Raw genomic sequence first — 22,062 nt, forward strand, 5'->3', positions numbered from 1 at the left:
TGCCTCTGCGTGTGCATGCTGCAATGCTAAATCAAACTGCTCATGCAATGTTTGCTCCTGTTGTAACAACAACAAGTGCTCCTCTTGTGGAGACAAATGCGAGTGCTCCGATTGCACATGCTAAGTCATTTCATGGTAAAGGTCCTGCTGTAAAATTTTATAGTCAATAAATATTACAACACCAAAGTTTTCAACTCTTTTTCAGTGATGTTATTCAACTCCATGACCTTCTGGGCACTCGGTCCAGAAAGCCTCTTGATGTCGGCCTTGTACTTTTCAAACTCCTTGACGTTTGCCAACTTGTCCAACTTGTCGTTGAAACTGCTCTGGTTGCAAATAAGGTACACCCCCAACCAACTGGCCTTGTGATCCTTACACACTTCAATCGTTCTCAACCAGCTGTTCCGAGAATCCACCAAGTACTTCATCAATTCCACCAACGCATCCTTCTTAACAATAGCTTCCTTGAAGTTCTGCAAGAAGAGATAGTAGTTCAAAAGTCCCACCTTATACAAGATCGGATATGCCACGGGCTCTTCTAAAAGAACTTCCTTCAAGCAGAAGATACTCTTGTCATAGTGACCCAACTTGGCATACTCGTCTGCCAACTCGGCCCATGCAATTAAATCCGCTGGCTGGAGATTCAAGTAAAATACCAAGTTACTAACATACTCTTCACCTTTAAGGTTTTCTCTGTTATAAGTAAGTAATCTCCTGGATAGTCTCAACTCATTTTTGTTGGCGCCCAAGATACTGGCACCTTCCTTCTTCGACCCCTGGCTTTCGTAATATATCGACTTCAAAAGAGTGATCCGCTGGGAATTTTCATCACCAAACTGATCTATAATTCTGTCGATATAGCTCTTGGCCTCCACATCATGGTTGGTGATTAACGACAAATAAACGTGGAGCTCATATAAGTCATAGACATCTTTGATGTCGATGGAGTCCCCGTTGATAAGAAGTTGCTTGAGCTCGTTGTATGTATCGTCTACCTTGGAAGGCGAAAAGTTGACGAACACCCCGGTTCTTGCAATTGCAAGGAGTTTGGCTTTGACCAAATCAAATTTAAATCCAGACATGTTCAAATACGGCAAGGCGGCAGTTATATATGGATTTTATAGCTGTTATTGTGCAAAAGTTTTAACCACCACAGTTGGAATTTTTGATAGAATGCGCTCACTGTGGATACCTTTTTTTTGTCGCGGTCTCCAGCAGATCACTTTATTGATGTCTCAAGAACTATCGAAAGCTGTAGATCAGTTTTTGGCCTACACCGACATTCAATCCCAACACTACGGAGTACCAGTGTTCAGTCACGTGCGGTATGGTGCGGCAGGGGACAAGCCAAAACATATGGCCGATGCTGAGTATACCCAAAAGTACAATCACTTCATCAAGACTCTCGATACCCTATCATACTATCATGAAATGAAGCAATTAAGAGACGAGCAGTTGAGCTCTATAGATACAGAGTATGAGTATGTGATAGGTCAGCTACCAATTGTGTCCGAATCCCCATCTCATGAAGAGGTGTTGACATTACTCAAGAGACAAATCAGTCTAAAGACTGACACGCTATTGAATAGTTATTTACAGGTGATGGTGCCCATACTACGATCATTATTCCACGTGGACTCAAACCTCACGTCCAGTGAGATCAATATCTCCCGGAACTTAAAGTTTTTGTTCTCCAAGGAAAACGAGAATTCGTCTTCCAATATCCACAAACTAATGCAAGAGTATAACATAAATAACCAGTTATCTGACATATTTGCCGAAAGTACAAAGGATCTTGCAGATCTCTATGAAACCATCAGACCCAAGCTTATCGAGGTCAACCGGTTGATCAAAGATATCGAACAGGCCAAGAGTGACAACTTAATAAAGAAGTCGGCCGCCATCAAAGAGTCACTTTCTTCTTTAGATGAAAAGACTGCCAGGAGGAAATTTTCCCTGTTGATTAAGGAATGGATTACTATCGTCTCACTTGCCAATTTTCTACCCAACTTCATAATGTGTTTACCATTAAACTGGTATGATGACAAGGTATGCTTCAGTATCATCAAACACTGTGGCAAGATCTCCGAGCAGTTTGACAACTACTTGCACCTTATCAATAAGAACAAGTTCGAAGATTTGACCATTGATGACCTTCTCATGATAGACTTGAACCTTAGCTAGTGTTGGATTGATTCTCATTAGTTCTAATTGTTTATTACTATATACATGTGGAATAAACCAACGAGTTACAATTGGAGTAATCTACCGTTGACAACGTTCCAGTCAATACACTTCCAGACGCTTTGTAAGTATTCCTTCTTGCCGTTCACTCCATAGTCGTTTATGTAAGATGTGTCCCAGAAGCTTATACCCAAGATAGGGAGAGTGAAGTCTCTCTTGTTACTGGTACCAGCTTCTTTGATCAAATTTAATTGTTCAAAGTTACCTTCATTGACTCCTCCATTCAAGTCCAAAGACTGGTTTTTTCCGTAGTAATAAGGAGTTCCATCATTATTACATCTCAAAATTCTCACAGACTTATCTGCATCTTCCACCAAAAACACCCACCCTTGTCCAATAGATAGTTCTGCCACTGATAAAAATGCATCTCTGAACTCCTCGATGTTGTTGTATCCAGCATCAGCCAATCTACCCAACAAGTATCTGGAAGGCTGAGATTGTTGAGCTTCAGATGCATTGGTCAACTGCTCAAACATCAAATGGTTGTTATGGGCCTGGGATGCAAAATGGAAGGTGTGCTGACCTAAGGTTTGTCTAGCTGTATTAAGGAGAATCTGGTAAGGAGGCCTGGATTCGCCCTCAGTCCCGTTTGTCAATAACGTCAAGTTCATGGTCAAATACTTTTGGTACTGTAACCAAGAAGCCTCAAACCCTTTGGGGGTGTATAAGCCTTCGATTCCGTTTTTCAAGAACACATCTTGATTCTTCAACTGAGGAACCGTATGCACAGATCTCTGACAGCGCACGATACTTCTTATGGAAGCACTGGTGATTCTGCTGAACATACTTCAGGTGAGGTTTTCAAATTTTTCACCTTTCGAAATCGCGAAGTCGCTGCCTAGAAGCCAATGCTATTATGCAATTATACGTTATTTATTATGTATCATGAGGTTAGTTGGGCAGCTTCCAACTCAGACTTGAGCACGGGAATGTTCTGAGAAACCCAGTTGGGATCTCTAAGAAGTGACTTGGGGTCACTAGTGACTTTTCCAGATATTTTACCCAACACGTCATTATAGACACCATCTTGTTCCTTGTACTCTCTCAACACCTTGTTTGTTTCAAAGTCAACAAAGACACGAGTATCTCTGATTCTGAATATAACGTTGTCAATTCTCAAGAAAAGTCGGCAAAGAAGCAAGAGACAGGTGGGCATCACTCTTATCTTGGTGGACAACATCGATATACCATTATCTCCAAGTTCATCTTCGTACAAGATCGACTCATCAAAGAACAATATAGGGTCTGGATTTAAAAGCCTGTCAATTGGAAACTTTTCGTCTGTTTTGGCGAACTCCATGTTGGTGATACTCCCCTTGTAGTTTGTAGAATACGTCCAGTCGTAGTTCTTAATAGTTTCCAAGTCTGTGTACTTGGTCAAATCGATGTTTCCGTTTTCTTTGAGGGCCTTTTCGGCTGATGCGTCATGAGAGTCTGTCGACAAGGAGTTGGTTCTTCTAGCCTCCAACCATTCTTGATGATAACTGACCTTTAAGTCAGAAGACTTATCAATTGAGTCGAGGGCATCCAAAGCATTGAACTCGATGATCGATTTGGTTTTGTCATTCACCAACTTCACAGAGTTGTTTCCAAATATCATCTCTGGTAACGGGAATCTAAATCTTTCTTCAAGGTCATCGAGTTCCTGAGAACTCAAAATCGGTCTTTTGATGGTATATATACTCCAGTCATTAATGGTGATAGACGGCTTGTCCTGGATAGGGAAAGATGATTTGGGAGCAGGGATTATTACGGATCCACAGTGGGCACACTGGGGATTTGTGCACTTGCCCGTATGTTCCCTTGCTGGGACAGATATATTTGTGGTTGGTTTGGGGAAACTGGAGCTCATACTGGCGATTGCGTCGTTGGAAACCTTTACAGACACATTTCTTGCTGTTGGGATACTGAACCGGGGGTTTGGAGGAGTTTGGGGTAATCTGTTTCTGGTATGTATCTTTACCATTTCTCGAGCACTATCTATATGAATAGCGTTTATTCCTGAAGCTGGTACTTGTACCCCAGAATTAAGGTTTCGAGTAAAACTTGGTGGTTTCGGTGGACTTTTATGGCCACCATCTGGCACTGTTTTATTGGCGTTGTCCAGTTTAGACATCACGGCGTATGAAATAAAGAGGTATCCGATCTCGTTGATAGAAGTGCGAAAACGAATGTCTAAATTTCGTATAATAAACTAGGTAAACGCAAAACATATAAAAACTAATAGACGCTGCTGGCTTCGCTCTCGCTGTTGGCCTTCTCAACATCCTTTCTAATTCCTTCTCTGACTGCCAAAACACTATCGACAATGACCGCGTCTACACCGGCCTTCATCTGGATTTTGCAATTCTCTGGGCTATTATTCAATACTCCATAGGTTACACACACTAACCCTGAAGATTTGATAACCTGGGCCAACCTAGGGGTTTTGACCAAGGTTTCAGCGGCACTCACAATTCCCAATAAATTCCACTTTTTTGCAAACCGAATGGCATTCTGTAAGGAGGATGCTCTAATATCTGCCATGGAATGGGTTCCGGCTTCAGTCAAGTAAAGAATAGGAATAGTAGGCTGCTTCAACGACAACATCAAACACACATCCGGGTGGAACGACGAGAGTATTATATCTCTTCCAGTAAGGTTTTCGTCGTACACAACTTGCAAGATAGTGTCAACATAGTGATTAACATCATAGGCAATATCTCCCATACTTTCTTCTTGGGCTTCGTCCAACATCGGGTACTTGACTTCAATATTGAACCCAACATTCCTTGGTAACTTCCTAAACAAATCCTTTAAAGTCACAAAATCAGACGCAATTGATAAACCTCTAGCATTACCTTTGAAGCCTTTATCTTTCCAGGTCTTGGTCAATTTCATTCTTCTGCTGTGCTGGTCTTGCAATTCTCTTTCCAAATCGTCGTCACTTTCATGATCTCCATGACTGAACGACTGGTGCAAATGATGGTTCTTTGCCATGTTCGGAACAGACTTGTAAGCACCTTTTGACCTAGATCTTTTACTCAAAATCTCGTCGTCCATGGCATAAGGTTGGATCTTTGGTGACTGGACACTGGGAGAATTTAATGACAAGGATGTCACTTCCGTTCCATTGGTATCGGCGAGTTCTAAAGGACTATTGGTTCTGCTTGGAGTCCACTGTTTTTTGTGGTTGCTGTAGGGTTCATTATCGTTCAAGTGCAAGAACTGTTCGGCCGTCAACGTATGCATTGGAATATCGACTCCCGACTCGGCCACCAAGAAATCGTGGTAAATCACAGGGACCGAGTCCTTGGTCAATTGGACGTCAAACTCGACATATGAAGCACCCAACGAAGCTGCGGCAATGAACGATTCCACCGTATTTTCACCCAACTGCAAGGACTTCTTGTTACTCACATTCTTACCCAAACCTCTGTGTCCAATAACCCTGGTAGAAACCAACTGTTTCCAGTAAGTATCGGTTCTTCCAATCTTCATGTTTGGATGGTTGAAAGATTTGACACATAGAAACTCGAATCTGACACTGCCCAAGACATTTAAAGTCCTTGACTCAATGATGGGCGACGTGACAACTGAATGTAAAGATCTTAATTTTGGTCCCACATTGGTATACACATCACCCAAAAGAGCAACAGCCCTCCCTAAAATCGTTTCTTCTTTATTTAAAGGTAATACAACGTCTGGGTTCTGGTTATATTGGTAGGTAGGGACAATATCAAACGTGACAATCACATCGCTGGAAGTCAAATTGTTGGTCAACTTGAAGGTGATTGGGTCTGTAGCTGACCCATGATGGTCTTCCAACGGAAGGTCGATGACCACTGGAGGCTCAATACTCTCATTGTTCAACTTGTTCCGACAGGTAATTACCAACGACAAGGCTGTATCCAATTCAGTGATATAGGTCTTAGCCAACGAGATATCATTCAACTCAATTGGTTTCTTATCGTCTCTCAAGTCAGTGGTTCCCAAGGTGATGAGCACCAAAGACTCGTCATTATTCAAGTATGTGTGACCGAAAGACTTGATAGGCTTGATTCTCTTCACATTCATAGGGGATTTCGATCTGGATTTCTGATTTGCAGTTGAATCCACCGAGATCTGAGACGAGTTGTCAAACTGCTTTAACTGTTTATACACCTCATTGACGGCGTTTTTGTTAGATTCAGGTAAAATGTCAATAGAAGAAGTGGAAGACATCACCAACGAGTCATCCAACAATAATGCATTGCTGGTGGGATTCTGAATGGAGCTGGCGGGAACTCTTTGTAAGTTATTCTCGTGGTTGCTAATATCGTAAAATAACAACTGTTCATTTTTTGGTTTTAACAAATCTGCCACTGCTAAATGACCTCTTAACGAGGCATGTTCCATGGGTAACCAACCAGATTCATCCACCAAGTCATAATGGCAATTATGCTGCAACAAAATGTTGACTACACTTTCAAACCCTTCACTGGCAGCAACAAAAATGGGTGTCCAACCAAATATCATCTCCCCTATTTCAGGGTTTGCACTGTTGTTCAATAAGAACTCAACAACTTCCGGCAAGTTCAATTTCGCAGCAATGTAGAGAGCTGTTTCATTGTTATGTTCGAAATCGGTGTAGTTGATGTTGATCCTTCCTAACTTAATCAAATGACTTAAGATTTCAGGGCTGTTCAATCTGACTGCCAAGAGGAGTAAATTGGAACATGTCAACCTATCCGTATTTGAATAAATTAACAAGTATTCGGTGGTTTTGGGGTGCTTACCGATAATAGACAAGTGAATTGGAGTCAAGTTCTCCTGGTCAACCCAGAACTTGTTATCATCAATTGCCAAAGAGTTATTGATTAGATTCCATTTGAACAAGTAGCTCAAAATCAATTTCACCATATCCTTGATACCATATTGAGAAGCATAATGCAAAGGAGTTCTAAGGTAGTTGTCTTTAGCGTTCAACAAGAATTTCAAGTTGTGTAAACCAGAACCTGCACTAATTTTTTCAAGAATGTACTCGAATCCGCTCAAGATGATTGGCTTTAAATTGTTTCCATCAATACCAGAGTTACTCAAGTATAATTTGTTGATGTTGTTGTTTTCTCCTGGGATCAATTTTTGGTTGATGCTGGCCTTTCTGGAATCCTCTGCATCACTCAACTGCTGCTTGCCATAGCTTACCACTAAAAGATGGAAAAAGTTTCTTCCGTTGATATCAAACTTGTCGTATAACAAGTTGTCGGTAGACAAATTGTTCTCTTTGATAAACGAGTCTAATAAACCAAACACCAAATCAATACACCCGATGGCGTTCAGAATCGTCAATTTACCCAACAAAGTGATCAAGAACTTCAAATTCTTCTTTTCTTTAGGGATTCTTTCCAATTTTGAGAGTAACCCCTTGGGGTCGTCACTGGCTATCAAGTCTTTGAAACTCGTCAAGAACAAGGAATCGAAACTGCTGTTAATGGCGTCCATGGTCTTTTTGTCTTTCACGGCAGCAACACTTTGGGTGGTTGAAACAGGTGTTTTGGAAGCAAAATCATGGTAACTAAGCTGGTTCAATAGGTTGTTAATCAAATCAAGATTCTTGTGCAAGTCGATTTCATTGGCAAAAGGTAGAGCATTAACTCTAGTAGACAAGTAAACTTCCTTATTGTTGCTTGGTAAGTTAACAAGTTGGCTCTGCAAGTGAGTATTGGATAAGTTGGTTAACGAAACCATCTTTTTGTCCAACTTCTTTAAGATTTTGACAAACCCCTTGTGGTTCAACTCTCCAAACCACTTCAAGTTTCTGAAGAAGTTCTTCAACTCCAAGAGAATCGAGATGATTTCATCCAACTCATCGTTGGAGTCGATCTGGTGATGGATCTTGTTTTGGCTAAAGTTCAACAAGTTGATGATCTTGTTCAACCTACGGTTGTACTCATCAAATTTGGTACTGTAGAAAGTATCAACCTTTTCGATATTCCCATCCAACTGATAGAAGAACTGGGTCAAGATGGAATTGACCATGTCACTGATTTCCATCTCAGACGGATTGAAGTCATAGTCGATGTTCTTGATGATTTTTTTCAAGTTCTTATAGTTCATGTAGAAAATCGACCATTCGGGGATCTGATGAGATAAGAACGTCTTTCCAAACTTCATGGTGGTTTTCTTTACAGGCGAAGGGTTGTCGAAAGAAGAGTTTGTGGAGGTTATGTATCACTTATAGAGAGCCAATAGTGACGACAATGGGTGGGGAAGCACGGGGGAACGGTAAACAAATCTGGTCCTGGGATTAGAAACACCCACTGAAAAATCCAATGATCGAGTAGGCTCAGTTATTTTGGGTCAAAATTCGGGTGACGGGTTGGTGCTACGTCGCTAGTGGGGTACGAGTCGACGAGTCACAGGATAACCTGTTTATTAGGGTTGAACGAACAAATTGTAGGGGGAATTTTCGCAGTTTAGTATGCGGCATGGCCACCGCGTGGAACCAACGGCTGCCAACATGAATGCGACACCACGAGGGCCTAATTTATTAAACTTTATTGGTCGATAGAGGGCGGAGACGGTCGTAAGTGGGACCAGAAGAATGGCACCCACTAGGAGAACACATAGAGATATAGACAGAGAATCAGTCGAAGGTTTTCAGAGAAAACAAACATATAGCTGAGGAGACGGAGACCCCGACATTTTGGTGTTGTGCGACATGGGTCATGGTACCCCCCATGACATGGACGATGAGCTATTGACATATCGCGCAGTCGATCGGCTGCCGCGACATCTTTATAAACAACTGCAGCAGTCTAATACCAGTCACACAAATCACCGCCGTCACCACAGTACTGTACCCCACCTGGTATCAGAATTGGTACCAATAAGCACCCCTCGCAGTCAGGCTCAGCGCTCTTCTCTCGGTCACTTGCCTATCGCACCGACCTCGTCGTTTCGGGAGCTTTGTGTCACCATCGCCCCTCTCTTTGTGTCACGAAATCCACATTTGTCGCGGTTGGTTGCCATACACAAACAGCTCCAGCACTGATAAACACTTATAAATACCGCTGTTTCCCACCCCTGTGGTACAAATTACCCTTATTATGTCTGACGGTACGTATCCCACTGCTTCATAAACCCCAAGCCAACCACTAACACCACTAGTCATATACAAATACCACCCTCACAAAAAGGCCACCATCATCACCGCTCCATTCTCCGGAGGACAACCAAAAGGAGGAGTCGAATTAGGCCCAGAATACATTTTGAACTCCGGGTTCGCCAAGCAGATTCAAGACCTTGGCTGGGACGTCGAGATAACTCATCCCTTGGAAGGTACCGATTTTGAAGCTGCCAAAAATGATGAAAAGGACTCATTTGGGGTCAAAAACGCCAAAATCGTCCTGGATTGCAACCGTAAAATCTTTGCTGCCGTCCACACAAGTTTACAAAATCAAAGATTACCCATAACTATCGGAGGTGACCACTCAATCGGAACCGGTACTTTGTTGGGAGCTTTAACCAACAACGAGGACACATGCATTTTGTGGATCGATGCCCATGCCGATATCAACTCGCCCAAAACTACCGGGTCCGGCAACTTGCACGGGTGTCCCGTGTCGTTCTTGATGGGAATCGACAGAGAAAGCTACCCTCCTGAGTTTGACTGGATTCCTACTGTGTTGAAATCCAACCGCATTGCATACATTGGATTAAGAGACGTGGACTCGGGAGAAAAAAAGATCTTGCGGGACCACAACATCCCAGCCTTCTCCATGTACCACATTGACAAGTACGGGATTGGGAAGGTGGTGGAGATGGCCTTGCAAAAAATCAACCCCAACATGGACTTTCCCATTCACTTGAGTTATGACGTGGATGCCATTGACCCAAGCTTTGTGCCTGCCACTGGAACTAGAGTGGAAGGAGGTTTAACGTTGAGAGAAGGTTTGTTTGTGGCTGAGGAAGTCGCAGCCACCGGGTTGTTGAGCTCGATAGACATTGTGGAAACCAACCCCTCTTTGGGAGAAACCAGCGATCACATCTTGGATACCGTCAGTGCCGCGTGTGCAATCGGTAGATGTGCCTTGGGCCAAACCTTGTTGTAATATAAGATTCCAAGCCTTGTTTTTAATCAGATGATGTACATAATAATGACATGAAATTCGGTCACCAAAATTCGCAGCAATTGACTGTGGACATTCACTATAAATAAAACCCCCCACGCTTAGTTTCAGTTTTTGTAATTATTATGTCTTCTATTATTGCTACTAATATTCCTTCCACTGTAACGGTTGAGAAGTTACAAGAATTCTTCTCCTTCTGTGGAGATGTCAAATCCATCAATCCTCTTGGATCTGGCAAGTACGAGGTAAATTTCAAGAGTGAAAAAGCCCTTTCCACTGCCTTATTGTTGAACGACGCCGAATTAGAAGGCAGTTCCATCAAGGTTGAAGAAAACAAGTTACCTACGTATGAGGAGGTTCCTGACAAGAAGCCTGAAGATGTGGGCACCAGTGATGAGAAAAAGTCATTCACCGCCACGGGAGATCATAACTACGACGACATTGAGCAGGAAGAAAAGCCCAAGTATGCCATTATGGCGCAATTGTTGTCGCAAGGATACGGAATCAGTGATCAGATGATTGAAAAGTCCATTTCGTTCGACAAGGAACATGGATATTCCACCCGTTTCAAAGGGTTTGTTAAATCGTTGGACGAGAAATATATCCATTTGCAGAACCCTGAAAGCAAGTCTTCCAAGTTGTTGGGAGACTTGGTGGGTCAAGGAAAGGTGGTTTACGGTAAATTCAACAAGTACTTTGAGCAGTTGGCAGAAAACCCATATGGTGCGAAGGTACACGACTTTTATAAGAACTTGGCAGGGGATGTGAAAGATGTACACTTGGAGGCCAAAAGATTGAACCAGTTGAAGAAAGAAGAAGATGCCAAGAGTGGTGTTGATCATGTCAGTGCCATAATTGACAAGCAGTAAAAGCGGTGATTTTTTACGACTTTTTATGACTATTGCTATTTAGGTTTAAAACATTTTAACATTTGTGAAATTCGCAGTTGCAACCAACTTCATGCAAGCACGTATGGAGTATTTAAAGTACAGAAGGCTCCGTAGGGAAATTGCTCCACTCCAGCAACATGCCCTTAAAGAAACTGTACAAGCCCTTTTGGTGCTTAGATACCCTTTCATCAAAGCTTTCCCAGAGATAAAGAAAGAGTAGTAGTACACAAACACCACCAACCACTAATAACATACTAACAGCCAAGCTATGACATTGTTCAAGACAGGCTTGTGGAAGACAAGCTGATGACACGAGAGGATGGGTTGTCGATTCTTAAAGTATGGCTTCTCTTGAGGAATCTTAATATGCTTTTGTACGATAATCAGTTTGTGTTTGCAGCCGAAGACTTAATCGAAAGCCTCGGACAAATTTTGGACACCAGGTTTGCGGGCTTTAGCTACATAGAGTTTATGGTATAGACACATGAATAGACGTTTCAGTAACCGTTGTGCATCCGGGAGTTCGAGCCAATGATGTCGCGAACAAACAGATCAGACAGTAATCCCGGCGTGTGAGGGTCGATAGGAGTCTTTTCTTCGGCGACAACAGAAGAAAATGAATCATCCGCGTTTACACGAAATGACTAATGAACAGTAAACAGATGATGAAGAGGTTGCTGAACGAAGGTCAAGCGGACTATGAAACCTTAAGAGGTCACTCCGGACCGGAGCCGTGACCCCAGATTTGCCAAATTCCGAGGCATCTGATTGTTTCCTATTTGTCTGCGATACCCCGGAGAAATGGAAAGACGCAAGTTAATTTTGTGGGGGAGCATGAAAAATATATAAAATACCCATCTGTCCTTCCGAAACTAAAAAACACTTTTTTTCACTATTTATTGACATGTCTTCAGCCACACAAAAACCCCAGACCAAGGGAAGAGGGATCACCGACTTGGTGGCCGGTGGAACTGCCGGATTGTTCGAAGCGTTATGCTGTCACCCATTGGATACCGTCAAGGTCAGAATGCAGTTGTACAGAAAAAGTGGACAGAAACCCCCGGGATTTTTGAAAACCGGAATCAACATCGTCCAGAAAGAGACGTTTTTGAGTCTATACAAGGGATTGGGTGCGGTTGTCATTGGAATCGTACCTAAAATGGGACTAAGATTCTCGTCCTATGAATTCTACCGGTCATTACTCTACGCTCCAGATGGATCAATCTCCACCAGTCTGACATTTTTGGCCGGTGTAGGTGCTGGGATCACCGAGGCTGTTCTCGTGGTGAACCCCATGGAGGTGGTGAAGATCAGATTGCAGGCGCAACACCACTCAATGGCTGATCCCTTAGATATCCCTAAATACAGAAACGCCCCTCACGCCGCCTACGTGATTGTGAAGGAAGAAGGGTTCAAGACCTTGTACAGAGGAGTGTCATTGACGGCTGCCAGACAAGCCACCAACCAGGGAGTCAATTTTACGGTGTACTCGAAAATCAAGGAATATTTGCAAGGATACCACCAAACCGACGTGTTGCCCGCGTGGGAAACTAGTTGCATTGGGTTGATTTCAGGGGCTTTGGGACCTTTATCCAACGCTCCTTTGGACACCATCAAAACCAGATTACAAAAGACTACGTATGCTTCCAACGAATCTGGTATGGTGAGAATCGTCAAGATTGGAAAGCAATTGGTGCATGAAGAAGGTATGGCTGCTTTGTATAAGGGAATCACTCCTAGAATCATGAGAGTGGCTCCGGGACAAGCTGTTACCTTTACTGTTTACGAGTTCATGAAGGGAGTATTGAGCGGCGACACCCCTATTCCCAGTTTGACTCTGGGCAACAAAAAATTAGACTAGGTATATTTATTAAACATAGTATTGGACTGGACGTAGTCACCAGAGTGTGGGGGGCGCGAGTCATCGAGAGATCCATTCACCCGGCGAGAGTTTCGGTCTGGCGGTGCCAGCGGTGCGACCTCGCCTGACAAACTCATTCGCGCTCATCCATTAGATGGCAAATGATAAGAAGGCAATTAATACACATCAATAAATTTGCCTATGGCCATGCTCCTACCAGGCTCTTGACCACCACTCCTATAAGGTGGCGTCCTCGTGAACGTGTGCGTAAAGCGAAAGAAATTCCGGAGGATGAGGTCACCAAATACTACAACTCAAGACTGAAGCCTTCAGGTGCCAAACAGTTTTATTACCAGGATGAACCATCATCAGATCCCAATTCTCGCTACAGTGTGTTTAGCAGGCCACCCAATGAAAATGGCCTCATTACTGTCCACGATGGGATCTATGATATCCTTAAAGAACCTACTTTGGTGATTGAGAGAAAAGTTGAGATGATGAACCTCTTTTTAGGATTCGAACAGGCCAATCGGTACAAGATAATGAACGCCATGGGCGAGCAGATTGGGTTCATGCAAGAGAAGGATTTGGGGATCTTCAAGATGTTGGGCAGACAGTTTTTCCGGTTACATAGACCTTTTGACATTGAGGTATTTAACAACTATGGAGACTTGTTGATGGTGATAAAACGGCCGTTTTCGTTTATCAACAGTCATATAAAAGCGTATTTGCCGGGTGTTAATTCCCACGGTGAAATGGAACTAGAGTCGATAGGCGAGTCGGTTCAAAGTTGGCATTTGTGGAGACGGAGGTACAATTTGTTCAAGCTCGACGACGATGTCACCGATGAATACAACCAGTTTGGGGCCATTGATGCCCCGTTCTTGTCGTTTGATTTCCCTGTCTCTAACGCGGATGGCGACGTGATTGCGTCTGTGGACAGAAATTGGGTTGGATTGGGAAGAGAGCTTTTCACCGATACTGGTGTGTACATCATTCGGATGGATCCTGCTAGTTTTGATGGGATGGGTGGATTGTACCCTTCAGTAGCAGGTCCTTTGACGCTCGACCAGCGGGCGGTTCTACTTGGTAACGCTGTAAGCATCGACTTTGACTATTTCTCAAGACACTCGAGAGGTGGAGGAGGGCTTCTCAGCTTTAACAATTATGAATAGATAAATGTATCACCAATACTCCTTATATTAGTACTCATTAAATACTCATGGTATACGCTACCATGTATAGCATTAAAATTAGATCAGTAGAATAGCACAGTGTACACCAAGATTACATTAGCCTGCGCTTGCTCTTCTGACGTGCCTTGTCGAGAAGCACATGCCAGTCCTGGTCAGAGCTCTTAGAGCTTATGTCCTTGACGATTTTGACAAAGAGATTCGTGTAGTCATGCTTTCTGAGCTCTATCTCACGATCCCATAAATCTCTTTTATTAATCTCCGACTCCACCATGAAAGAATCTCCAATCTCCTTGTATTGCTTAAGCTTATTATTGGTGATCACCAATGTCGAAAACCGCAACTCGTCTTTGTACTTGCTGATTCTCTCCATCAATACCAGGGGTATTTTGTCGATAAATTCGTCCTGACTGGAACAGGAACAGTGCCTGATGGGGAAATCCTTGAGTCCATCGAGCTCGTAGATATATCCGTTCACGTTGACGTATCCAACAAAATGGAAGAGCCCGTCGTTTTTGTGGTCACTGTCTGGTGGTGGTTTGGATGGGTCTTCGTCGACGAGGATGGAAGGGGTCAGAAACGAATTGTGGACCGAGCGGATCAAGTCGCTGTTACTGATAGTTTCTCCGGCCATCAACGGGTCGAAACCCGTCACAAAAGACTTGAAGTTTGCTAAGTCCTCTCCCACATCAACGTGTATTTGGTTTAAAAGAATATTCAACACTGCTTGGGTAGCACAGGCATTTTGAATGGTCTGGTTGGCGAAGAATATATCGTATTGTTGGAAGTCCTGGTCGTATTCACCTGCCAAAGGCGCATTGTTGTCGAGGGCATACTGTCTGTCAATGGCACTATACTTGAAAAGAAAAATCACTCCATAGATGGGACTGAGGGCCCTTAGCGAGTCCGAATCAATCGAATATAAATCTTCGAATTGTACGTCTTTGACGTTCAATTTTTCCACCAAGCGGGTGAAAACACCCTGTTATATGGTTAGTACACTTGTGGGGGGATGGAGGTTTCGTGTTTAACATACTGCATCGGAGTCTATGGTGTTCCAACCTGAGCTTGCCATTTGTGAGAGAGATGAAATAGTGCGCACCGTTTGTCATTTTTCAATCTTCAACAAGACGTGTTCTTTGTGCCAAACCCATCCACAATGTCATACGGTGCTTCGTACGAACAGTACAATACGCTTTTCCTCAACGAGGCAAGTGAAATCCACCCAAGCATAGTATACCGTAACTTGGGGCTCGTGACGGTGTTGTTATTGGTCCTTACTCTTTTGTCGTTGGCCACGGCCTTGATGGTCAATTTAAAGAACAAGTCTCATGTGAGTTACTTGGTGAGTGCCAGCATCGCGTCGTTGTCAATTGGGTTCGGAAGTATCTTGTTGTCCAACTACGTGGGCGTATATATCTAGGGAATATAAATCAATAAATACAATTTTTCGGTTATTGGTGCTACTTTGATGAATGTGCTGGAAATGCGAAAATCATTTGTTAGGAACTATGGTGTTGTACAAGTACATACTCTTTATTTGGCAGTGTTTGGCGGTGTTGGCAGCCAGCGACGGGTTCTACGATAAGAACCCGAACATCTACGAGTTGACACCTGCCACATTCGATAAGGTGGTCAACAAATCCAACTACACCACGATTGTCGAGTTCTATGCTCCGTGGTGTGGATATTGTAAACAGTTGAAATCAACGTTCCAGAAGGTGGGGAAGTTCATTCAGAACGACGCGAGGTACAGTGTGCACGTGGCGGCCGTGAACTGTGACAAGGGCTATAACAAAAAGCTCTGTGCTGATGAGAAGGTTACTGGGTTCCCCACGTTAAAAGTGTTCAGACCACCAAAGTATGACGCCACCAAGCCTACCGTCACAAAACATGTATCGGAGGTGTATACTGGCCAGAGACTGTTCAAGCCGATTGTGGACTTCCTCGCCAGCCGGATCAAAAATTATGTCAAACGGGTACACCTGTTTGAACAGGTGAGCACTTGGCTCAACAAGGGCAATTCCACCAAAAGAGTGCTATTGGTGACCGAAGTTAGTGCCTTGAGTGCCATGTACAAGTCCTTGGCAGTGGACTACTTGGGTCTCGTGAGTTTCGGGGTCTTTACCATCAAGGAGCAACCGACTGATGCAAAGGTGTCTATTGGAGACAAAGAGGTGGAATTGCCATTGGAGAAAATGGGCAAGTCGGCTCTCTTGTTAATCGACACAGAAGAAAAATCAGTTTTGCGGTACGAAGGAAAGCTTAATGACAAGTTGAAGATTTCAAAATGGATCATGGAGAAGTCTGGAGTGCAACCATTGGAAGGTGAGTTATCCAACAAGGAGAAGGAAACGTACGAGAGGTACAGACTCGGCAAAAAGATCAGGAAGCAAAAGAAGCAACCCGAACTTGAACATGACGAGCTATAGAAGCGTATGCGCCACTTGTGCTAATTATATATATATATATATGGGTCAGAACTCGTAAAGTTATAAATATAATTCTATAGTATATACTAGGCTCTGCCGATGTTATCCATCATATCAAGCAAGTCGTCGAGATCATCCTCCTTTTTCTCCTCCTTCTTCTCATCGGTGCATATCCAGTTGGTGACATGCTCCACATACAACTTCGAGTTGGGCACAAAATGGCCCCCAGGGTGTTTGAGTATTGTCGAGTACTCCTTTGCATACTCGTACAACGCCATCGACCGATCCTCGCTGACCACCGTGTCAAGTTCTCCAAGAACATGTAACACCTTGAAAGAGTCTTGGGGGTTTCTCTTGTTCTGAAAGTATTTGGCGTAGTGCTCGTTTCCCGATTTCTTGGAGGTATCCAACTTAAACCCCGAGTATAACACGACGAATTGCAAGCCCGGGCCCAACAAGTGGTGGAACTGGCTCATTAGAACACCAGCCAATGCCGCCCCCTGGGAGAAACCCACCACCCCCATTACTGGGAGTTTGTGGTCTTCTGTCAAATCTTGTTTGAGATCATCATCTTCAATAACCGTGTTATTTTTAATGTAGTCTTTGATGGTAGAGATGGCGTCCTCCAAGAGGACTCCGTCATTCAGCTGGGTCAACTTAGTCCACCAGCTTCGGCACCCAGTTTCCTCGGAGTCGGTGGGAGCAACGGAGCTGAACTTACTAAGGGCATCACTGGATGGTAAATCAGCAGGAGTTAACTTGCAAGGCCCGTTCAAATACACGCATTTGTATCCGAGTTTGATGAGCTTCTTCCGCAAGGCAGACGTCTTGGCATAGAATACCAGCGAGTTCTGTGTGTATCCGTGGATGAACAAGACTCTTCCTTTGTAGGCTGGAGAAGGCATGTGTAGTTGGAAAAATTTATCGCGAAGTTTGCAGCCAGGTAAGTAGATAGTAGAGTACTATAAGTTTGAAACAGGTGCGAGGCAGATGGCAAGCAGTGGAATAATGAAGAGGTCAGGGTACTCTGACAGGTGAAACCAGGGGTATTTCTAGTATATTATTCAGTCTACAAATATGCCAGCAGGAGAGTCGATTGGGTTTCCAGCTAATCTATGGATGCACACTGGAACTGTGGGTGCAATTAGTGCACGTATTGTAGTTTCTCGCCTTAGTTTCTGGGCCATTAGTTCAAGTCTTGTGGTTTCTGGCCCTAGTTTCTGGGTCTATAATTCTAAGCCTTCACAATGCCAGTTCCAACTCCAAGATATTCCTAAGAATGGTGATTTTGCGGCCGTCACTATTATCCTGGCTATAGTACTCACCAAAGTCGTCCAGCTGCAAGATTCGCTCATAATCAGCATCTATTTCAATGAAGTGGAACACCCGGCCCCAGCCCAACTTCAACGCGGCCTTGACATTGATCTCACTGTCATCCACAAAGTATACCAAGTCCAAGTCATTATTGTCAACACCGGTGATGCTCAAACACTTATCGAAGTACAACTTCATGGGCTTGCAAACAATGGGCGACTCCGAGTAGTCACAGTACGTCAAGCCGTCAAACAAATCACCAATTCCCAAGAACGAAACCACCCGTAAGGCATGGTTCTTATAGGCATTTGTGAGGAGCCAGAAACAGTCAAACTGGTGGGTTTTCTTGATACGAATCAACATGTTTCTCAACTCCTGGTTGTAGCTCAACACCGATTTCAAGTCTAATGAGTCATCCACCTGCTCGTTGTACTTCAACGCATCGACCTTGTGATTTCTCACCAACCCTTCCAATGCCAACCCGTATGTCTGGTAGTAGTTCATGTGAAGAGCATGGGCGTCTTTGTCGTCAAGTTCCAAGTGGGTTTTGAAGTAGTCGTGGATCTTCAATTGCATCAAATCGTGGATTTTGGTGGATCTTTGATAGAGACAGTTATCGATATCGAAGTAGAATATCTTTTTGCGGGATGGAGGAACGGGCCCAAAGCCAAGTGGGAGTTGGACAGTGCATCCAAGGCGTGTATCCTGGACGAGTTCGGGGTTCGTATACGTTACAGGGCTAGTCATGGTAGAAATGCGTCTCAAGTGGCAGTATTTAATTAGCACTTGCGCGACCAACCGTGTGCGACAATTTAAATGGATTTAGTATAAGCTTGCATTGAATGGACTTAGAATAAGCTGGATTTCAATGTGCTGGCACAGGCATCGATCAGAGCTGCATGTTGAAGTGTTTATTGATGAGCAATTATGTACATTTATGAGCGGTGATGAAACGGTGCCTATTGATAAAGCCGGTCGCCTGCTAAGAACGAATGGTATTTACTGAACTTGACGTGGAAATAGTCGAGAAGCACGTAATCCTCATCAAGGAGCTCAGAAATAACCGCCCTCTGGTTAAACGGGTCGCTTGTGGACTTGGAAAACGTGATAGTCCCTAGAAGATTATGGTATGCATTTTTCGCAGCCAAAAAATCGGCACTGACCTGCTTTAGTTCCAGCACCTGGAAGTCGTAATCTATAATAAAGTTAAGAAGCCGGAGCTTATAGTGGAGTTTGTGGAATTGGTTGATGACATCAACATTTTCAAGCATATTCTCAGGATGCTCTTGTGCAGCAAGTCGAGCAACATCCCCCGAAAACTGCCTCAACGACGTAAACTCTAGAAAGTGACGCGTGGCATGAGCAATACTATTACCCACGGAGTAGTCACCCAGCCTAAGAGCCGTGTTGGTGATGTTGAGAATGATGTACCACATTTCATACGCTTGTTTCTGAATGGGTATCTTCTTCTTGTGATTGTAGAACCGGACATTGATAAGACCGGTGAGGAGCTTGGTGATGTCCAACGGATACTGGCTATACATGTAATCCAAAAGCGAAGCACAACTGATTAGTTTTGGATAGTGGTCTGCCACCAAGTTGGCATCGCACAACGTGAGGAAAAAGAGCTTGTACAACAGGGGAACTGACAGATCATCCAACTTCTTCTCAAGAATACACAACCTGATGAAGATGGACACTCGGTAGAGGTTCACGTCGGAACTAGGGTTGACGTGATTTAATTTAAATGTGAGAGGCCCTTTCACCAGACCCCCAATTACCCCCAAGTCCAGAAAATCCCACTCAAGCCCGCCATTGAACAGCACCACGCCCTCGTTCAACATGCTGGTTAGGTACTGGTCGATTCTTTGAAGATCTGGCACTGACGTGAGTCCTGAAAATGGCGTCGGGGACGCCACAAACGCCGATAAAAAGCAAACCGGGTCTGCAAACGGTGCCGGACACGGCAGAGGCGTGTCACGGATGCAATCAAACAAGTAGAACCGCCGTGTGTATGATTGAGGGTCCGTGCTTTCGGCCACCAACCGATCTGCGAGTTTGGTGTAGTATGATTTTCTGGTAGAGGATGAGACAGTACCGTCATGTCTCAATTCGACCAAAAGCTGGTGCTTCAACTTGCGAATCTTGGCCCTCCGGGCGTCCAGAACACGGGACTTTTCGTCCAAGCCGGCCTTGATCTCTCGGTCACGTTGGGCAAGTTGTTGTCGCCTTAGGCTGGTTTGTGGAGGTACTATTAGGACCGAATCCAAGGAAACATCTTCTGTGTCGACGTCGGTGGAGGCACCACTGTTCAGGGCAAAGGACGTGGCGGGGCGGAACGACGGCCCCACCAAGCCCTGGAGCTCATCCTCACTGCTGCTGCTGCTGTTGGTACTCATGTGGGGTCGTTTTCAATTTCCCTGCGAATTTGTCGCGGGCACAAGTCGCGGCATTTGCATCGCAGCCATCAATTCAAACGGCTAGGGAGAATCCTAAAGCTACCAGAATTTTTTAGTCTTTTTCCCACCACAAGATGACCCACGACAAGTTACCCTTAGAACCATTGTTCGACAAGATCGAGGAGTTGAAGCCTCGCTTCATTGATAGATTAACCCGGGCTGTTGCCATCAAGTCTGTTTCTGCGGACGAAACCTTGAGACCAGAGGTGGCCAAAATGGCCGATTTTTTGGTGGATGAGTTGACAGCATTGGGCTTTGTCGACATCCAAAAGAAGGACTTGGGTATCCAACCACCCCCAGTGAACGACCCCAAGTTGCCATTGCCACCGGTGGTGTTGGCACGGAGTGGTGCTGATTCCTCCAAGAAGACGGTGCTTATTTATGGCCACTACGACGTACAACCAGCGTTGATCGAGGACGGGTGGAACACTGACCCGTTTGTGTTGACCCACGATACCGTCAAGGACATTTTGTACGGCCGTGGTTCCACCGACGACAAGGGCCCGGTGATGGGCTGGCTTAACGTGATCGAAGCCCACCGCCAGTTGGGATGGGAGTTGCCTGTCAACATCGTGTGCTGCTTCGAGGGAATGGAGGAGAGTGGCTCCGTGGGGTTGCCTGAGTTGATTGCCCAGGAGGCCAAGAAGTATTTTTCTACTGTCGATGCCACCTGCATTTCTGACAATTATTGGTTGGGCACCAGAAAACCAGTGTTGACGTATGGTTTGCGGGGGGTTCATTACTACGAAATCGTTGTCCTGGGTCCGGCGGCCGACTTGCACTCGGGGATCTTTGGAGGAATGGTGGGAGAGCCTATGACCGACTTGGTGAAGGTAATGGGCCTGTTGGTGGATTCGCAAGGACGCATCCAAATCCCCGGCATCGCCGAGATGGTGGCCCCCTTGACCGACGAGGAAGACAAGTTATATGATCCAATCGACTACCTGATCGACGACTTGAACGACGCCACGGGAGCCAAGATCTCGTTGCACGACAACAAGAAAGATGCTTTGAAGCACAGATGGAGATACCCATCCTTGTCGTTACACGGGATCGAAGGGGGGTTCTCTGCTCCGGGAGCCAAGACCGTCATCCCTGCGCGTGTGTCGGGTAAGTTCTCGATCAGAACGGTGCCAAACATCGAGCCTCGTAAGTTGGACCAGTTGGTGGTTGACTTTTGTAACGAACAGTTTGCCAAGTTGGGTTCTGTTAATACCTTGAAGGCCCAGTTGATCCACGACGGGAACTACTGGGTGTCCAACCCATTCAATGATAATTTCACGGCAGCAGCCAAGGCTACTGTCGATGTGTGGAACATTGAGCCGGACTTCACTCGAGAAGGAGGCTCGATTCCCATCACCTTGTCGTTCGAACAAGAGCTCGGAAAGGACGTCTTGTTGTTGCCCATGGGACGGGGAGATGACGGGGCCCATTCGATCAATGAGAAGTTGGATATGTCCAATTACATTAATGGGTGCAAGACCTTGGGAGCCTATTTGCACTACTATGCCAAACAATGAGTATATTGAGTATTTATTATAAACAAGATCACCAAGATTCAGCCAAGTGTAGTGTC

General features: G+C 44.6%; 16 protein-coding genes across 16 annotated transcripts; 8 read left to right on the forward strand and 8 right to left on the reverse strand. All coding sequences in view use genetic code 12, as the record gives it.

Annotated features, from left to right (window-relative positions):
- Nucleotides 1-173: 173 nt before the first annotated feature.
- oca3 (Inositol phosphatase SIW14) lies at nt 174-1,082 on the reverse strand (the record flags this gene model as incomplete). The annotated part of the gene is made up of 1 exon (XM_006690081.2): nt 174-1,082. The coding sequence occupies one exon, from the start codon at nt 1,080-1,082 to the stop codon at nt 174-176; it is 909 nt and encodes a 302-aa protein (XP_006690144.1).
- Nucleotides 1,083-1,230: 148 nt separating this feature from the next.
- On the forward strand, nt 1,231-2,184 carry PSN45_001272 (uncharacterized protein; the record flags this gene model as incomplete). Its single annotated transcript, XM_006690080.2, has 1 exon — nt 1,231-2,184. One exon carries the CDS (start codon nt 1,231-1,233, stop codon nt 2,182-2,184), a length of 954 nt encoding a protein of 317 aa, XP_006690143.2.
- Nucleotides 2,185-2,249: 65 nt separating this feature from the next.
- Nucleotides 2,250-3,029, reverse strand: PSN45_001273 (mitochondrial 37S ribosomal protein mS42; the record flags this gene model as incomplete). The annotated part of the gene is made up of 1 exon (XM_006690079.1): nt 2,250-3,029. One exon carries the CDS (start codon nt 3,027-3,029, stop codon nt 2,250-2,252), a length of 780 nt encoding a protein of 259 aa, XP_006690142.1.
- A 98-nt stretch (nt 3,030-3,127) lies between these two features.
- On the reverse strand, nt 3,128-4,210 carry TIP41 (Tap42 interacting protein; the record flags this gene model as incomplete). The annotated part of the gene is made up of 1 exon (XM_006690078.2): nt 3,128-4,210. One exon carries the CDS (start codon nt 4,208-4,210, stop codon nt 3,128-3,130), a length of 1,083 nt encoding a protein of 360 aa, XP_006690141.2.
- Nucleotides 4,211-4,464: 254 nt separating this feature from the next.
- On the reverse strand, nt 4,465-8,379 carry GDE1 (Glycerophosphocholine phosphodiesterase; the record flags this gene model as incomplete). Its single annotated transcript, XM_006690077.2, has 1 exon — nt 4,465-8,379. The coding sequence occupies one exon, from the start codon at nt 8,377-8,379 to the stop codon at nt 4,465-4,467; it is 3,915 nt and encodes a 1,304-aa protein (XP_006690140.1).
- Nucleotides 8,380-9,314: 935 nt separating this feature from the next.
- CAR1 (Arginase, catabolizes arginine to ornithine and urea) lies at nt 9,315-10,319 on the forward strand (the record flags this gene model as incomplete). The annotated part of the gene is made up of 2 exons (XM_006690464.1): nt 9,315-9,324; nt 9,376-10,319. 2 exons carry the CDS (start codon nt 9,315-9,317, stop codon nt 10,317-10,319), a joined length of 954 nt encoding a protein of 317 aa, XP_006690527.1.
- Nucleotides 10,320-10,462: 143 nt separating this feature from the next.
- Nucleotides 10,463-11,206, forward strand: vip1 (the record flags this gene model as incomplete). The annotated part of the gene is made up of 1 exon (XM_006690076.2): nt 10,463-11,206. The coding sequence occupies one exon, from the start codon at nt 10,463-10,465 to the stop codon at nt 11,204-11,206; it is 744 nt and encodes a 247-aa protein (XP_006690139.1).
- A 91-nt stretch (nt 11,207-11,297) lies between these two features.
- Nucleotides 11,298-11,707, forward strand: PSN45_001278 (uncharacterized protein; the record flags this gene model as incomplete). Its single annotated transcript, XM_066157628.1, has 2 exons — nt 11,298-11,314; nt 11,494-11,707. The coding sequence occupies 2 exons, from the start codon at nt 11,298-11,300 to the stop codon at nt 11,705-11,707; spliced, it is 231 nt and encodes a 76-aa protein (XP_066013725.1).
- Nucleotides 11,708-12,131: 424 nt separating this feature from the next.
- SFC1 (Mitochondrial succinate-fumarate transporter) lies at nt 12,132-13,088 on the forward strand (the record flags this gene model as incomplete). The annotated part of the gene is made up of 1 exon (XM_006690074.2): nt 12,132-13,088. One exon carries the CDS (start codon nt 12,132-12,134, stop codon nt 13,086-13,088), a length of 957 nt encoding a protein of 318 aa, XP_006690137.1.
- Nucleotides 13,089-13,249: 161 nt separating this feature from the next.
- Nucleotides 13,250-14,263, forward strand: PSN45_001280 (uncharacterized protein; the record flags this gene model as incomplete). Its single annotated transcript, XM_006690073.1, has 1 exon — nt 13,250-14,263. The coding sequence occupies one exon, from the start codon at nt 13,250-13,252 to the stop codon at nt 14,261-14,263; it is 1,014 nt and encodes a 337-aa protein (XP_006690136.1).
- A 112-nt stretch (nt 14,264-14,375) lies between these two features.
- Nucleotides 14,376-15,356, reverse strand: PSN45_001281 (ubiquitinyl hydrolase; the record flags this gene model as incomplete). The annotated part of the gene is made up of 2 exons (XM_006690462.1): nt 14,376-15,263; nt 15,318-15,356. 2 exons carry the CDS (start codon nt 15,354-15,356, stop codon nt 14,376-14,378), a joined length of 927 nt encoding a protein of 308 aa, XP_006690525.1.
- An 84-nt stretch (nt 15,357-15,440) lies between these two features.
- Nucleotides 15,441-16,713, forward strand: PSN45_001282 (protein disulfide-isomerase; the record flags this gene model as incomplete). Its single annotated transcript, XM_066157629.1, has 2 exons — nt 15,441-15,692; nt 15,829-16,713. The coding sequence occupies 2 exons, from the start codon at nt 15,441-15,443 to the stop codon at nt 16,711-16,713; spliced, it is 1,137 nt and encodes a 378-aa protein (XP_066013726.1).
- An 86-nt stretch (nt 16,714-16,799) lies between these two features.
- FSH3 (Family of serine hydrolases 3) lies at nt 16,800-17,618 on the reverse strand (the record flags this gene model as incomplete). Its single annotated transcript, XM_006690072.1, has 1 exon — nt 16,800-17,618. One exon carries the CDS (start codon nt 17,616-17,618, stop codon nt 16,800-16,802), a length of 819 nt encoding a protein of 272 aa, XP_006690135.1.
- A 337-nt stretch (nt 17,619-17,955) lies between these two features.
- SDT1 (Putative suppressor of disruption of TFIIS) lies at nt 17,956-18,774 on the reverse strand (the record flags this gene model as incomplete). Its single annotated transcript, XM_006690071.2, has 1 exon — nt 17,956-18,774. The coding sequence occupies one exon, from the start codon at nt 18,772-18,774 to the stop codon at nt 17,956-17,958; it is 819 nt and encodes a 272-aa protein (XP_006690134.1).
- Nucleotides 18,775-18,986: 212 nt separating this feature from the next.
- On the reverse strand, nt 18,987-20,426 carry PSN45_001285 (uncharacterized protein; the record flags this gene model as incomplete). Its single annotated transcript, XM_006690070.2, has 1 exon — nt 18,987-20,426. One exon carries the CDS (start codon nt 20,424-20,426, stop codon nt 18,987-18,989), a length of 1,440 nt encoding a protein of 479 aa, XP_006690133.1.
- Nucleotides 20,427-20,560: 134 nt separating this feature from the next.
- On the forward strand, nt 20,561-22,006 carry DUG1 (Cys-Gly metallodipeptidase; the record flags this gene model as incomplete). Its single annotated transcript, XM_006690069.1, has 1 exon — nt 20,561-22,006. The coding sequence occupies one exon, from the start codon at nt 20,561-20,563 to the stop codon at nt 22,004-22,006; it is 1,446 nt and encodes a 481-aa protein (XP_006690132.1).
- Between the last annotated feature and the right edge of the window lie 56 nt (nt 22,007-22,062).

Source organism: Yamadazyma tenuis, chromosome 2, assembly GCF_029203305.1.
Source record: "Yamadazyma tenuis chromosome 2, complete sequence".
NCBI classification, from domain to species: Eukaryota; Fungi; Ascomycota; class Pichiomycetes; order Serinales; family Debaryomycetaceae; genus Yamadazyma; species Yamadazyma tenuis.